General features: G+C 39.7%; 1 protein-coding gene across 3 annotated transcripts in view; it reads right to left on the bottom strand.

The window, feature by feature from the left end:
• Window positions 1–5,874: 5,874 nt before the first annotated feature.
• LOC131068771 (exocyst complex component EXO84B) overlaps window positions 5,875–14,887 on the bottom strand; it is a 202,287-nt gene continuing 193,274 nt past the window's right edge. Inside the window, exons 6-7 of one of the 3 annotated variants that reach the window (XM_058004032.2) lie at window positions 6,519–6,658; window positions 5,875–6,411 (exon numbers count right to left, since the gene is read on the bottom strand). In XM_058004032.2, the coding sequence (XP_057860015.2) occupies window positions 6,171–6,411; window positions 6,519–6,658 (381 nt within the window). In that variant the 3' untranslated portion in view covers window positions 5,875–6,170. Of the gene's footprint in view, window positions 6,412–6,518; window positions 6,659–14,887 lie in introns of those variants that run through there. The other 2 variants (XM_058004034.2, XM_059214075.1) reach the window with 2 other exon arrangements.

Raw genomic sequence — 14,887 nt, 5'->3', positions numbered from 1 at the left:
ACAATAGGGTCAAGTAAGGAAGAAAACATGAAATGCATTGTGAATGGAAATGTGTTGCAGAGAGAGAAAAGATAGATGGCAGAGCAACAACTTGCTACACGTGGCGCTTGTTTGACAGGTTTTCACCGCGGTACTTACCCAAAGTGCCTGTTTGTTTGGTTTTCACCAATGGATGAATTATTTATCTTTACTTCTCTTTTTTTGGTCACACAAGACCCCTGTTTGCCAAGTTTTCATCAAGGTGACAAATATTTTCTTTTTTTCTTTTTTTACTTTTAGTTTTTATTTTTTCATTTTAGAAGATAGGAGATGGAGGAAGGACTCAAGCATCTTGTGCTTTGGATGGTACCCCTTAAAATATATGTTGCAATGGACAATAGCTATGAAAGTATGCTCAAAGACGTTGATAAGGTAATGAGATGGGTAGCATAGCAATCTTGCATGTCTCCCACCTCCTTGAGAAAAAAAAATTGACATTAGTTTTCCCTTCTACACACCTTCCTCATCCTTCATGGGTAAGTAACTTATACTTATTACCACCCTTCTTGATGGTAAAAGTATTGGCAAGAGGCACTATTCTGGTGAAGGTTGATGCATGAGAAATGCTTAGGAGTTGTCATTGATGGCAACTCAGTTTAGATATCAAATCCGGTACATGAAGATTTGATTTACTGGAAGTTGAATTATTCATGAGGCATAAGTTTGGAAGGTGGAATACAGTAACCGACAAAGTATGATTTCAATGTGTAGATCTTGATTTTGGTTGTGTAACTCTGGTTGCGGTGATAGAGGCAGATGATTCAAGGTTTGAGGCAACTTATTCTTTAATCCTGATATCCGGTGTTGATTCATAAGCGAGACTGAAGGTTTGGTATCTGGTAATTTGGGTAGAACAGAGCTATTTTGATGTAACACATGGTCTGAAATCCTTGGGATGATTTTGGTGATTGATTTCTAGTTCGAGGAGTTTTAGCCGACATGTGTGAAGTTTTTTATCATCTTGTTTATGTCTGTATATGGACTTGTGGATGGATTGAGCTGACTTGTTGGTTACACATTTCATGTTGCATGTTATGTGGTTTTTGGAAGCCGACATGGGAATTGATTTGTTTTGTTGATGCAGATATATAAGATCGACTAGTATGATCATTTTGATATGGTAGATGCATTGTAGATGTGTGAATGTTGATGTGTGATGAGCGAATGAGCATCAGTATGCAAATTTGGTGCTCTGGTATATGATTGTGCAACAAAACATGACAGATAAGCAAAACAAAGGAAGACAATCAAATTGTGCTTAACCAGAACTATTATTTGGCATTAGTAGATGCTATTCTTCAGTTCAAACACTATTGTAATCTTTTGTAATCATTTGTCGGATAGTGAGTCCTCTGGGTTGTAGCCCTCTTTTGTATTTGAGCAGTGAGCTCTAGGTAGTGTGCCTGAATGCAAGTGCATTCCCTTTTTTGTAATATTATCATACTCCTGATCAAAGTATAATAATATTGTGGTTTCAAATCCCACCGTGGTTTTTCCCTTTCCGGGTTTCCATGTAAAAATTATGGTGTTATGGTTTTGTGGTTGATTGGTTTATGTTTCTGCATTTTACTTTCATTCTTATGCATCTGGTGGTTTAAGGATCAGTTTAATAAATTTGTAAATTGTAGAACACTGATTCACCCCTCTCTCAGTGTTCATTGATTACAACAAAAAGTGTTCTTGTGCCCATCATGTTTTGTATGCATGTCATACTACCACAAGCTTCCCAATAACACATGGCATGAATCTATTGAGATCATGTTGCACCATATCGTATCCATGTGTCCACCAATATATAGTGCAATTTAACATTTCTCTAACAATGAATTGTACTTTTTGCAATAATGAAACCATGTATGACATGGGATGCAGGACTATCTTCAACCCTAGCTTCTACACCACCTTTGTGGATATTAAGTTGTTGGTGGTGCCTTTGTCAATGATTAGTAGGTAACACTTTCCATTCATCTCATACTTAGTTATGAACAAGCTCTTCCTCAACACCAGTTCCTTATCCTCACGTGTAGGTTTAAGTAGAACCTTGAACACCAGTAGGTTCTCCCTAACCTCTAGTTTTGTGCGTTTTGTTTTGCTTCCCAACTTACCTTCATCAATCTAACAACATGCATCGACATCTTTGCACAACATTTCAATCGTATGACATCAAAATGCTCAAGCATTCAATGACCTACTTGTTCACACAAAATTCAAGCTCAATTGAAGCCTTTGTCATAATCTTTCCTTTCTCTATCTCCACCTTTGTCAAAGTTCTACTCACTTGATGTGACCACTTGTTTCTACACCATCTTTGTGTGCATAAGTTTGCCTTTTGCTTCCATGCTTGCATTTTCCATCATTTCCCTTACCATTACTAAATGCACTCTATTGTCTACGAGATAACTTCTCCTAGGATTTGATTGCTAACTAGTAGACCATCTTAATTGAATAAAATATTAGCAAATACATCTCATCCTAAACTAATAGGTGCAAACCATTCACATACTAAGACACCTTAGTGTCATCCTCTACATGACCAATGTGAATGCATAGATTGTATAACTCCATTAATTCCTTCATGGTCATCTCCCTTTATTTTTCAATATCCTTGTGCAAATCTAGCTCATAATTGGTTGGTGTAAAATTCCCCTTTAGTTTAATCACCATGTAATCCTACTATGAGATCTTCTTCTTCCCCCTTTACATGACTTTTTTGGATCGAGTACATGCCCTTTCAATCTTGTAGCAGCATGCTATACCATTTTCAAGGCCTCAATTGCTTTAAACTAGAAATATTTCTCTAGGTCAATAATGTAGTCAATCATTTATTCTAGATTTAAGCTTCCTAAGTAGCTTCAAAAATCAAATTGTAGCTTGATTATGGATTTCATTAAGGAAATTACGAATTTCTCATTTGTTGTGATGCCCTCCTCAACATCATCTAGATCTACAATACCATCTCATGTATCATGATCTTCCCTCTCATAATCACTAATATCTTCCATCACCATCATTCCACCTTCCTCCCTATTATGGAGTTTCAATAACATCGAGTTGAGCTTGATTAGATCTCAATATATGTACTAGATCTGCGACATGCACCACTTAATTGTTTCTTGGACCTCATCTTCCCACTCTGAGTTACCTTATTTGGTTCACTAGTAATGCAACAACACTTCACAAAAAAGCTTGGGTTAGATTAAAACTCTCAATAGTTCACCTTTAGGAATTGAAACACTTGCTTTGATATGAGAAGGTATAATAGTGGAATATGGGCCAAATGAAGAACTGGTGAATAATCAAGCAAAGTTAAAAAATGGAAGCCACAAAAAAAAATGGAGATCAAACAAGACATATAAAATATTTAATTAAAAATAATAAAATTATTACGAATGAACCACCAATATGTGAAACCTGACAACACCATGCTACCCAACTCTTAAGAAATATGCATAGAGATCCTTAAACTACAATTGCTTTATTTTAAGCTCTATCCAAAATCCAATTAGTTGCCAATTCTCACCAAGAGACACACTTAGCCAAACTAACCAACCTACCAAACCAAATAAACAACTTGCTAACTAGCTAATGTCTCCAAATATCCAAATAATAGGTGCCAATCAAAATATCCAATGGGCACCAAATTTGAGGAGTGATGTAGGCCATTATGCCATTAATGCACATTAGCAAGAATTCTAATCATCAAGGATGCAATTTACAAATAGAACAATTAGGTCATTCCTTAATAGATTTGAACCTCGTGCTTCTTTGACATTCCAGAGTTGACAAAACATAAAAAATCTAATTGTTGCCGTCTAACAAAGCCTGCCTTGAGACTAACCAACTATTTACATTCTAACATCCACTTAATTTTCAAAGCATGCATATGTAATTAATCTTGCATGGGGTGAAAACTTAGCACGCAAGTTTGTGCGAGCTATGTAAGGATGCACAAGAGGTAGATCAATGATAGCACATATGTCCGTACAAGGGAAGCTTGCGTGTAGGCTATGTGCTCAAATGGCAATGCACCAAATCAACAAGGCTTATGCAAGGTCAAATGGTCTTGCTCCAACATGCATATAGTGAGTAGGACATCAAAACAATAGTTTGCAAACTTTGCAAGTCCTCTCTGAGTTGCTGAGTACTCTATTTTTTTTTTCTCTGCAAGTTTTAACAAGTTTAACTAGCGAAGTTTTATAAACATAAGAAAAACGTGGGTAAAAATGCCTACACAATTAAAACGTTGTTTAAAACACATTTTTCACACTGTTTTTTTGTTATTTAAACCATTCATTTTCTCTTTTGAGATGTCAATATAAAATTTTATATAGTCATGGAATTTTACAAAAAAATACATTTTTTAAGATTTTAATTTTTAGTACTGAGTTTTTGTCAATATATGCCGAGTTTTTTCTTAGTCAAAATTTTGGGCTTGCTGAGTACTCTCGAGTCTGAGTTTGCAAACTTTGATCAAAACTACCAAAACAAAGCCAAAACAAGACATGTGCAAGTAAAGCTTGTACACAACAACTACCACAGAACAAGTCAAGCACACAAATTAGGCATGCATACAGGAAACTACAAAGCACACATCATTTATTCTTGGGCGATGCAAGGTTGTGCCAACCCATGGATGCTCATTCATCAAAATTGAATGGCTTGCGATGCAAAAATGAGGAGAAACTTGTAATAAAAAGGAGGATCTATAGGGAATTAATCAAAACAATGAAATAATACATCAGTACTACAGTACTTGGACATGCTGCTGCAACTCAATTCAACACTTCATTGGCTCCCATTGAAAGCATCAAATCCAAATAGCTCCTTTGAAATCACGTATGAGTCATGCCAATAGAGGACATGGTTCCAGCAAGTGGTCACTTATATGGGACTTGTTAATGCGCCTATTCATGCTCAAACTGGACTGGATTCTGGTTCTTATATTTAGTAGGAATGCACTATAAAATCTTACTGAATAGAGGTATACGAGGATGCATGGAAAGCAGGCAAATCTAGATGAAATCAGCAAATTTAGATGCAAGCAGGCACAAATTTTGTATGAACAATATAATAGAGCCTCTGAAAATGTTAAAAGACAAATTTTAACTGAAAAGGAGGAAAGATGTCTATATGAGTTATAAGTAAACTGGATGATAGTGCAAAATAGGCAGAATCAAGGTCTATCATCCCAATTGTACTTCACTATAATCTAATACCTTTTTCTTACCAATCTGAAAATGTTAAATCATATAACAATTTGTTGGTAAGAGGAGTTAAAAGTATGGTCCATCGAATATATATGTGACTTCCATTAAAGAGTGTACACAAGATCTTATCACAGTCTAATTGCATATCCAACATTGCAGACTCACTAATAACAAATTACAATGCAATAAGATATAGTATACTCCGTAATAGAGGTCACATACTTGAACTAAAATGGATATGTTGTACAACCTCAAAACAATATAAGTTGAAACAATTCCCTTGTGAAATTCATGGTTGCATGAGGGAGCTCTTATACATCATATTGATATCTCACTTAGTGATAACCTTAGAAACTACTTTTTATGTTTACATTTAAATGAATTCTTATATATTTAAGGACATTCATAATTTCATACAGCCTGTGCTGATAGTGGTCCTCAAGCATACAGGTTTCAACATGCCATTCAGGCCCTATAAGTTTGTGATTCTTGACCCAAAAACCCATGTCAAATAAATAACATAATCAAATGCTTTATGCAAATATCTATCATACATTTTACATTATACATGCAACTTTGAGTTCATTTCTGTGACCTGCAAGACATTTTGGATTCAGTTCAATCAATAAGACATTGCTGCATTGATTTATCAACGTATGATATATATAGATGACCTAATATAGCCAATATAATTAGAACTTATCCTTTTTTTGTATTTATTGTTTTAAAATGGAAACACATTTTTTATTGATTATGAAAAGAATGTCTATATGCACAAAATTATAGATTTTGCCACTTTTCCGTTACATTTCACTCTTACAAACATTTCCTCCAAGAAACCATCCAGACGATAGCTCAACTCACTGCAGTTTTACAAAAGATGTGGTCTTTAAAATACTGAGTACTGGTTGCTGTAAAAGCCACTCACTCAGAAGAACCTTCAGATCTCAAACTTGAAGGACTACTAGAGAGTATCAAATCAGGTTCTTGGATAAGCATATTCTCATGATCATTCTGTTCCTTAAATTCTTGGATACCAAGGTTGTCAAGCTTTTCTTGAGATTCTGAGTCCTCCGTTTTGAAAGAAGTCTCAGCCTGTCTTGTTAGAAGTTCATTGATTGCTTCCCGAGAAGTTTTTGAAAACCATGCATCCTTTGGCAAGCAACTATAATGTGCAAAAGATGTTTCAACACAGTGAGCAACATAACATAAAATAAATCTGAATCAACAATAAACAGATCCGACAAGCCAATACTATTTACAAGGTTGTACCTTTTGGGGTCCTTTCCAGATGTTGCAGAGAATGCAGTCACAGCACGCTGTTTGATTTTCAACACCATCTGTTGGAAGTGCCGAGAGAAATAATGTCCATTTATCGCACTCTCAACTAGAAAGTGCATATCTAAAACAAACTTGAAACATCAAATTAAGCATTAGACGTATTGAAACCAAAAAGAATACATTATAATAGCAGTGCAGTTCATAAATAACATTCAACCTAAGTTATTGTACATAAATTTAAAAAATATGAAAATTCACTTCATGCAATTTATATAGGAAATTGGATACCGGGCATGCAAAGTGCACAACATAACTATGTAGGCTTGCACTATTTGAACAAAAACCAAAGGTAAAACATATTTGTAAATTTGGTTCCATTGCGATCCAAACTCAATAAAAGGAAAAAGTTGGATTGTAAGAATAGGTAATACTTATTGGCACCTAGAGCAACTAGTCCTAGGGGGTACAAAAGGATAATGTGATTTCTTCCTGAGCCACACTCTAGTTTCAATTCCCTAATCTAAATCACAATGATGCTTTGGGAGGTGTTTCTCTAATACCTTGACATACTGGAGGAGATCGAAATGAATTACACCATGTTGTAGGATGTTTGGGAAATGAACTTTCCCAACCAAAAGAACAACCTAGAAGGCTAGGTAAATGTAATGTCCCTTTTCAAGAATAATTGGTTTGTGAACAATTAGTCTATTTTCAAGTTTTCCCATAGGCTAATTGGTGAGCAAGGCAAAACTCCAAAGTTCTTGGAGAGCATAGGATTAGTCAAGCAGTGGTGTTGTTCAGGGCTGGCAATGATTTCAAATGATCTTGTTACATCTCACAGTGCTTCCAAAATTCAATTTTGATATTTTTTGGAGCTCTCCTCACTTCTTGGAGAAGCATGCTATTTTTAGACAGTCACCAAGTTGCTTCAGTTCATCATGCTAAGTCCTCAGTGACATATTGGTATGATCAAAATTTCAAATTTGTCTCATTTCAATGCTTTACACAACTTGGATGATTTATTTAGTAGATTCATTAATTATATTTAAGTTGTCCTAAGAAGGAAATATTAAAAAGGTTACCAAGGTATAATTATTTATATAAAAATGTTTTAAGTTGTGACTACAAGGGAATTCCTAAGCACATGGGTATTTTGCACACATAATGAATTATTTAATTTCGAAAAAAAGTTTGTGGAGGAAAAAGGGAGATTATTATTTCATTATTATTATTTTCCCTCCATAATGTTATAAAAAGAGGTTGAGAGCTCATTGTTGGGGATACACTTGATATGAATTTTCCTTCTGCATTTGAGAGAACTTGTGTTTGTCATGTCCTCGCCATAAGACTTTCTCATTCTCGTTTAAAGCTAGCATGGGCATAGACGATGCCAATTTAATAAACAATTTCTAGTTAATTAAATTGGCTAAACGATAAGTGATTAAGGTTTAGAGCAGTGATCTTATTATTGCAGGCAGCGATAAAGTAAATCTGATTTAATACTGAGCATTGTATAAAATGGGCCAGCAATTGTAATTAGTAAAACAAAGCACCACTGCAAATCCAACAGGCAATTTGTCTGACTAAACAGTTTCATAATGCTGCAATTAAGGAAGGAGATGCCTCCTTTCAAAAAACAAGAGACCCTTGGTAAGAGTCATACCTATTGATGTGCGTTTTATGACACTTTGAACACAGAATAAAGTATTGAATAATTTATCCTCTCTTGAACAAAATCTTCTCAAATGCTGAGTGGTAGGATCACTCGAGATGACTCCAAGGTTTATATATGTCAGGTTTTGACTTGTGGATAGCTTCAATGGTTGATGTGATTGCTGCTCTTCCAAGGGGACTTACGTAGTTGTTCTTTAGGAGACAAAACTTTTGATCACAAGGAATGCTTTATGCATCTAATCTTACGAATGATATGCAATGAAGCCCTTTTCCTACTACTACTAATGATTGATTAAAAAAATGCAAAAAGAATTGAGGGTTTAGGAATACTAGACTAATGCTAAGAATGTAAGGACAATGGATGATTTCTAGTGAAATTCAACTAAACTTTGCTTTGACATATGAGGAACAACTCCACAAAGCTAGTGTGATCTTCTAAGGTAAGCATATGATATTCAAATCACCACTGACATAGACACCATCAAGAGGATGCATATCAATGAAGTTAAGTTTGGCTAAAGGAGTTCAATTGACTATGCAAGATACTTCGCAATCAGCAAAATACTAGTAGTGTGAACATACGAATTTCACTATCAATCATGCACAAAGATCTTCCATTCATCTACAATACTTAAACAAATAAACTCTTATCTTTTTTTTATCTTTTTAAGTTTTAAGTTCTCTCTTAAAAGGATGACGAAACATGCAAATACTCCAAACACAATAAGTCACCAACAGTTCAATGATTTTATTATCTCTGGCAGCATCAAAGCAATAATTCTTCAAATTTCTTCTAATCGATCCTTTACAAATGAAATGAGTAGAGCTTATAGAGTTCTCTCAATGTAAATGAATGTCCCAAATTGATCTAAAATCAAAGGCTAAGATCATGCCACCTAAACCCTAATTAGCATTTGTTACAACAAAATACCTAATTATTGCAAAATAGTAAATATTAGCCAATAGGAAAGTAACATCATTTTGTCACAAACTACCAGGAAGAATCCTCCAATGAGAAAAATCGATGCCACATGGGATCATAACAAACTTTCATCTAGAAGTTTGTTCCCCTTATCTCTTTCCCTAGAAGCAAATTCAATGAATCTAGACATGATGCAGTTGAGCTCGTCTACTGGAGCATTAGGCATGACTTTCACTTGATCTTCCATTAAGTCCAACTCGGTCAAGGTAGTAACAAAAATATTCTCCCACTTCAGCCCGAATTCTTGGGTCTTACCAGCAAGTGTCATGAATGATTGCATGTCTTCCAGCTGCCTCTTTGAAGGTGATCCAGCTATCCCAAAGAAGATATACTTTTTCTTTCTATCAATTGATCAACAACTATGTGGACTTCTTCCTTCATCTCCTTTCCAAGTATTACTTCAGCTGCTTCTACAATCTTATCATGTATCACGCTAGTCGCATTTTCAATTTGGGTGCAACCACTACTGATATCCTCAAACATAATCTTCCTCATTTTAAGCAGGTTGTACCACCTATGGAAGTCATATGATTTCCCTTCCTTCAACACCAACATTCACCAAAGTTTGTTGTGGTATGTGTTATCGGGAAAAAGTGTATAGTTAGTAATGTTAATTATCAATAGTTAGTTAGCCGACGGGTAGGTAGTTGGAGTCGCGACGGTTGTGTCGCACCCCTTCGGCTGTCATATATTGTATCACCTCCGGGTGTTGGAGGACATGTAATGTTGACGACAGATTATAATATGAACATCCTTTGACATTAATGGCAAGCTTATTCTGGTACTTCTTTTGTATTTGCATTGTGCATTACTGTTCGATTTCTGTATTCTTCCTGTTTACCCAGTGAGGTAAACATTTGGCGCCATTGCCTAGACTAACTCGGGAAAGGAAGACACGGATGGCGCACAGACCAAATGGGCCTACCCGTTGGTGAAATAAACCCAGAAGTGGACGATGCCCAAACAGAACTCTACGTAGGAGAAGACACCGCGACGAGAGAATTTTCAATACTACTCCAAGTAGCCATTCAGACCTACGTGCGACGAGAGGCGGCAGAGGCGGAAGTCCCACCAAGTGCCGTGTGGACAGCGTTGGAAGTGAGTCCGGAGGTAAATCGGTTGATGAACCATCTCCCCCGATTGCTAGCACAAGCATCGTTGGCACAACAAGCTCGCCTGGAGGAGATTGCCCAGGAAGAGCGACGCCAACAAATTTTGCAGCAGTACGAGGAACGGGAAGCAGAACGAGATGGCGCCAGGTCAGGGGCATTTGAACCGTGAGCCATACAGGGCGGAATAAAGAACACTTATTGTAATGATTATGTCATATTGTTGGCATAAACTTGTCTTCCACATTATGAATGAATAAAAGTGTTCTACTTTTTATGTCATTAAGTATATAGAAAGCTGTTTGGGAATTAATGCCCAATACACTGAATAAAGACAAAAATAAGCAACAATATATAGATGAACGTGCAGTAGCCCAACGTGCCTTGATCCTTGAACAGCAAGCGGAAAGGCGACAGAGGTATAAGCGAAGAGAGGAGGAACGCTCCGAAGGGGACGGTGAGGCCAGCGGCCACCCACGGAGTCGGGAGGAGTTACTTGCGGAAACCCGCCGTAGGATAGAGTGTACCAAAACTCAGTTGAGGGATTTGAGGGACTTGCCACACACACCAGAGGCTAGGAAAACTCCAAGGAGTGGGGAGGAGGCAGGAGAGGGAGAAGACACCGGGGCTGCCAGGAGTGTCGGAGGGACACCGGGGCACGGCGGTCAAGCACCCCTTATAGGATCTGACCCATCCGAAGTAGGACAACAGCCACCAGTAGTAAAAAGGCAAGGTATGGCACAAAAACAAAAACTTCCAAAGTTCCATGGGGATGGGAAAGAAGACCCTGTCCGCCACTGTCGCACTTGTGAAACAATTTGGGGAGCGAATGGTGTTACCGATGAGGACGAGTGGGTAACACAATTTCCCGCAACCCTGAGGGGCGTAGCCATCGACTGGTTTTCGGATATGGATAAGGCTAAAATTAGCACATGGGCAGACTTGAAGAAGGAATTTCAAGCAGAGTTTCGTCTCCTAAGAGACGATAATGAGATCGTAGCCGAAATCTACGGCACGAAACAGAGAAAGGACGAGACTGTTCGAACCTACAGCCGGCGGTTCAAAGAGATGCTAGGAAAGATGGAGAACCAGCCGGCAGACGGACTGAAAAAACGGTGGTTCGTGGAAGGTCTAAAGAAATCCCTTAGACGAAAAATGAAGATAGTACCTCCCTCTTCATACTCCGATGCCTATAACAGGGCAATGGATTTAGAAAGTGAACAGAAGACGTCCAAGAAGAAGAAAAATAAATCCTCGTCGGAGGATGATTCCTCTTCTAACAAAAGTGATAGCAATGATGACGACTCTAATCGGAAGGTACGGGCTCTCCAGAAAGATATGGAGCGAATGATGAGAGAGATAAAGGCAACCAAAGGAAGCACAAGCAAAGGCGACGAAGGGGATTTATGGTGCACGGACTGTCGTACCGACGGACACACCAAGGGGTCTTGTCCGAAAAAAGCATTTTGCGATATTTGCCAGATTGCCGGACACCTTACTAAGGAGTGTCCGTACAATATGAGGACCCGTAACCAACAGGTTCTCTTTACAGAACCATCTGCGTCAGCCGGCACGTCCCAGCCTGCGAGCAACAACGCCTCGTCTGGCGGCTATCGAAACAACAGGCGAGGAAGAGGTAATAATAACAATACGAATAATAGAAGCCGAATCCAATACGACGCTAAAGGGCGGCCGATGATACAATGCCGAGCTTGCAATCACTGGGGGCATTTCGCCAGAGACTGTACAGTGGAGGAAGCACCACAAAAACTTTGCAAGTGGTGCGGTCCGGGGGACCATGATGATGGCAATTGTCCCAAATCTGGCGTGAACTTGTTGAATGTAGAATCGGAGGATGTACTCGCCATAACAAGGTCCAAGACGAAAGCAGCCACTTATCCAGATCCCCACACGGAAAAACGAAAGGCATTGGAGGCACGAGCGGAACTGGAGAAGGAGATGTCAATGAGCAAGGATGCACAGGGGCTTGCGGGTACTTCTCGCTCTGAAGGAGAAACAAACATTATAAACCAACTGTTACAGGTCGAGATACCCGTCAAAATGAAGGACCTCCTGGAAAGTATGCCGCACTTGCAAGCGACATTGTTGCAATCCGCAATAATAACCCCAGTAGGCCAACCAATACATGGCAAGGACAACCTTGGCGAGACAGCGGCAGACCCATTAACCCTGACGATCAACAATGGTAGACACCCAGCAGTGGTGGAAATGGGTATATTGGGCACCATCCTGACCGACACAATTGTCGACGGTGGGTTGGGAGTAAATGTCTTGCCAGAGGAAACATGGAAAAAATTGGGTAAACCTACTCTCTGGCCGTCCACCTTTAATTTATTGGGTGCAGACCAACACGGCATCAAGCCGCTTGGCACACTCATGGCGCAACCAGTGACGATTGGAACACAGCCGTTCGTCTTGAATTTTGTGGTCATCCCATTGAAGAAGAAGGGGTATGATGCCATCCTCGGCAGAGGCTGGTTGGTAGCGGCCAAAGCAAACCACAATTGGAAGAAGAACACCTTGTCCATGGAAAAGGTTGGCAGAAGGTATACCATTGACCTCAAAACTCAACTGGTCAGTGAAGAGTTGGCGTCAGAGTCAGAGTCCGACGGAGACAACGATACCGACGAAGGAAAAGATGGCAGGGAACCAGATGACGAAGGCATCTTAGGAATTCAAGCGTGTTCTGAGGATGAGACGGATTCTTTGAGAGGGCTCTTCCATTGGCAAATGGAAGACTATGAATTATTGTACGGGTGCAATATGTTGGGGATTGAAGGACCTGACATGAACGAGTTTCCGCCAGAATACGGACAATACAAGGAAGGGGATGTCCCTATGGATGACGCACCAGCGCACCAGTTTGACAAAAGTAAGCCCATAAGGTACGAAGAATCCGCACTTCAAGTTACAAACCTTGGAGAAACTTCAGAACAAAAAAATATTCTGGTCGGCGACGACTGGAATCCGGTCTTAAAGACGGCGGCGTTCAAAATCTTCACAGAATACAAAGATGTGTTCGCTTGGACGTATAAGGACCTCAAGGGGGTACCACAAGAACTTTGTGTACATCGGATCCCTCTAGTTCCCGGAGTCGTGCCCGTACGGAAGAGGCCATACAGGATGAACAAAAATTATGCGGCCAGGGTAAATAACGAAATTGACCGCATGCTTGAAGCAGGGATTATCTTCAAGGTCCAGACGAGTGAATGGGTATCACCCATTGTGATATCCTTGAAAAAGGAGGCCGATCAGATAAGAATCTGTGTAGACTTCAGGTGTTTGAATGCTGTCACAATTAAAGATCCATTTCCCATACCATTCACAGACACCATCCTCGAGGAAGTCGTGGGTCACGAAATTTATTCATTTATGGATGGATTCTCCGGATATAATCAAATTTCCATTGCAGAGGAGGACAAATTGAAGACCACCTTTATCGTAGAAGATGGCGTCTATGCATACAACCGGATGCCATTCAGGTTGTGCAACGCGCCAGCTACCTTTCAACGGATAATCCTCCATATCTTCGATAAAATGTCCATGGGAAACTTCAAAGCATTCTTGGATGATTGGTCCATTTACAGCACAGAGGAGGCACATTTGGCCGCACTTGGCGAATGGATGGAGAGATGCCGACGAGCCCGCCTCGCCCTAAATCCCAAGAAATGCAGATTCATGGTGCCTCAGGGCAAGTTACTAGGGCACATCGTCTGCAAGGCTGGACTGAAAACGGACCCTGACAAAGTACGGGTCATTGTGGAGATGGAGGCGCCCGACGATGTCACTGGCGTCAAGTCATTTCTTGGACACATCGGGTATTATAGGCGGTTTATTAAGAACTTTGCCCAAGTATCATACCCACTTGATAGGCTGACACGAAGGGGGGAGCCGTACGTCTGGGGGACGGCCCAAGAAGAGGCTTTTCAAGAGTTAAAGTCACGGTTGGTGGGTGCGCCAATCTTGACATACCCGGACTGGGACAAGGAGTTCCATGTACATGTCGACGCATCCAACTTCGCCATAGGGGCCACCCTGGCACAGGTTGGCAGCCACGGGCTGGACCACCCAGTGTATTTTGCAAGTCGACTCTTGTCAAACGCAGAGAGGAACTATAGCACGACGGAGAGAGAAGCCCTCAGCATGGTATACTCCATCCAAAAATTTCGACATTACCTATTGGCGACACCATTCACATTTTATGTGGATCACCAGGCGTTGATGTATTTGGTGAACAAGCCAATCATCCAGGGGCGGATTAGTCGATGGCTGTTGCTGTTACAAGAATTTACGTTCAACATCATTGTCAGACCTGGCAGGAGCCATGTCATAGCCGACCAGCTATCACGGATCAAGTCGGGAGAGCCGGCCGAAGGCGTTAGCAAGGATTTTCCGGAAACCCATCTTTTTCGCATTGCCATCCTTCCTCATTGGTACACGAGTGTGGGGGAATACCTGTCAACGTCAAAATTTCCTAAGGAAATGTCAGCAGGCGAAAGACGGAAACTTGTATTAAGAAGCCGAACATTCCAACTTATAAATGGCCTTCTCTACAAAATGGGACTTGACCAGAT

Source organism: Cryptomeria japonica, chromosome 11 (assembly GCF_030272615.1).
Source record: "Cryptomeria japonica chromosome 11, Sugi_1.0, whole genome shotgun sequence".
In the NCBI taxonomy this organism is placed as follows: domain Eukaryota; kingdom Viridiplantae; phylum Streptophyta; class Pinopsida; order Cupressales; family Cupressaceae; genus Cryptomeria; species Cryptomeria japonica.
The sequence above is the reverse complement of the archived record's forward strand: the minus strand, read 5'-3'. Positions and strand labels throughout refer to the sequence as shown.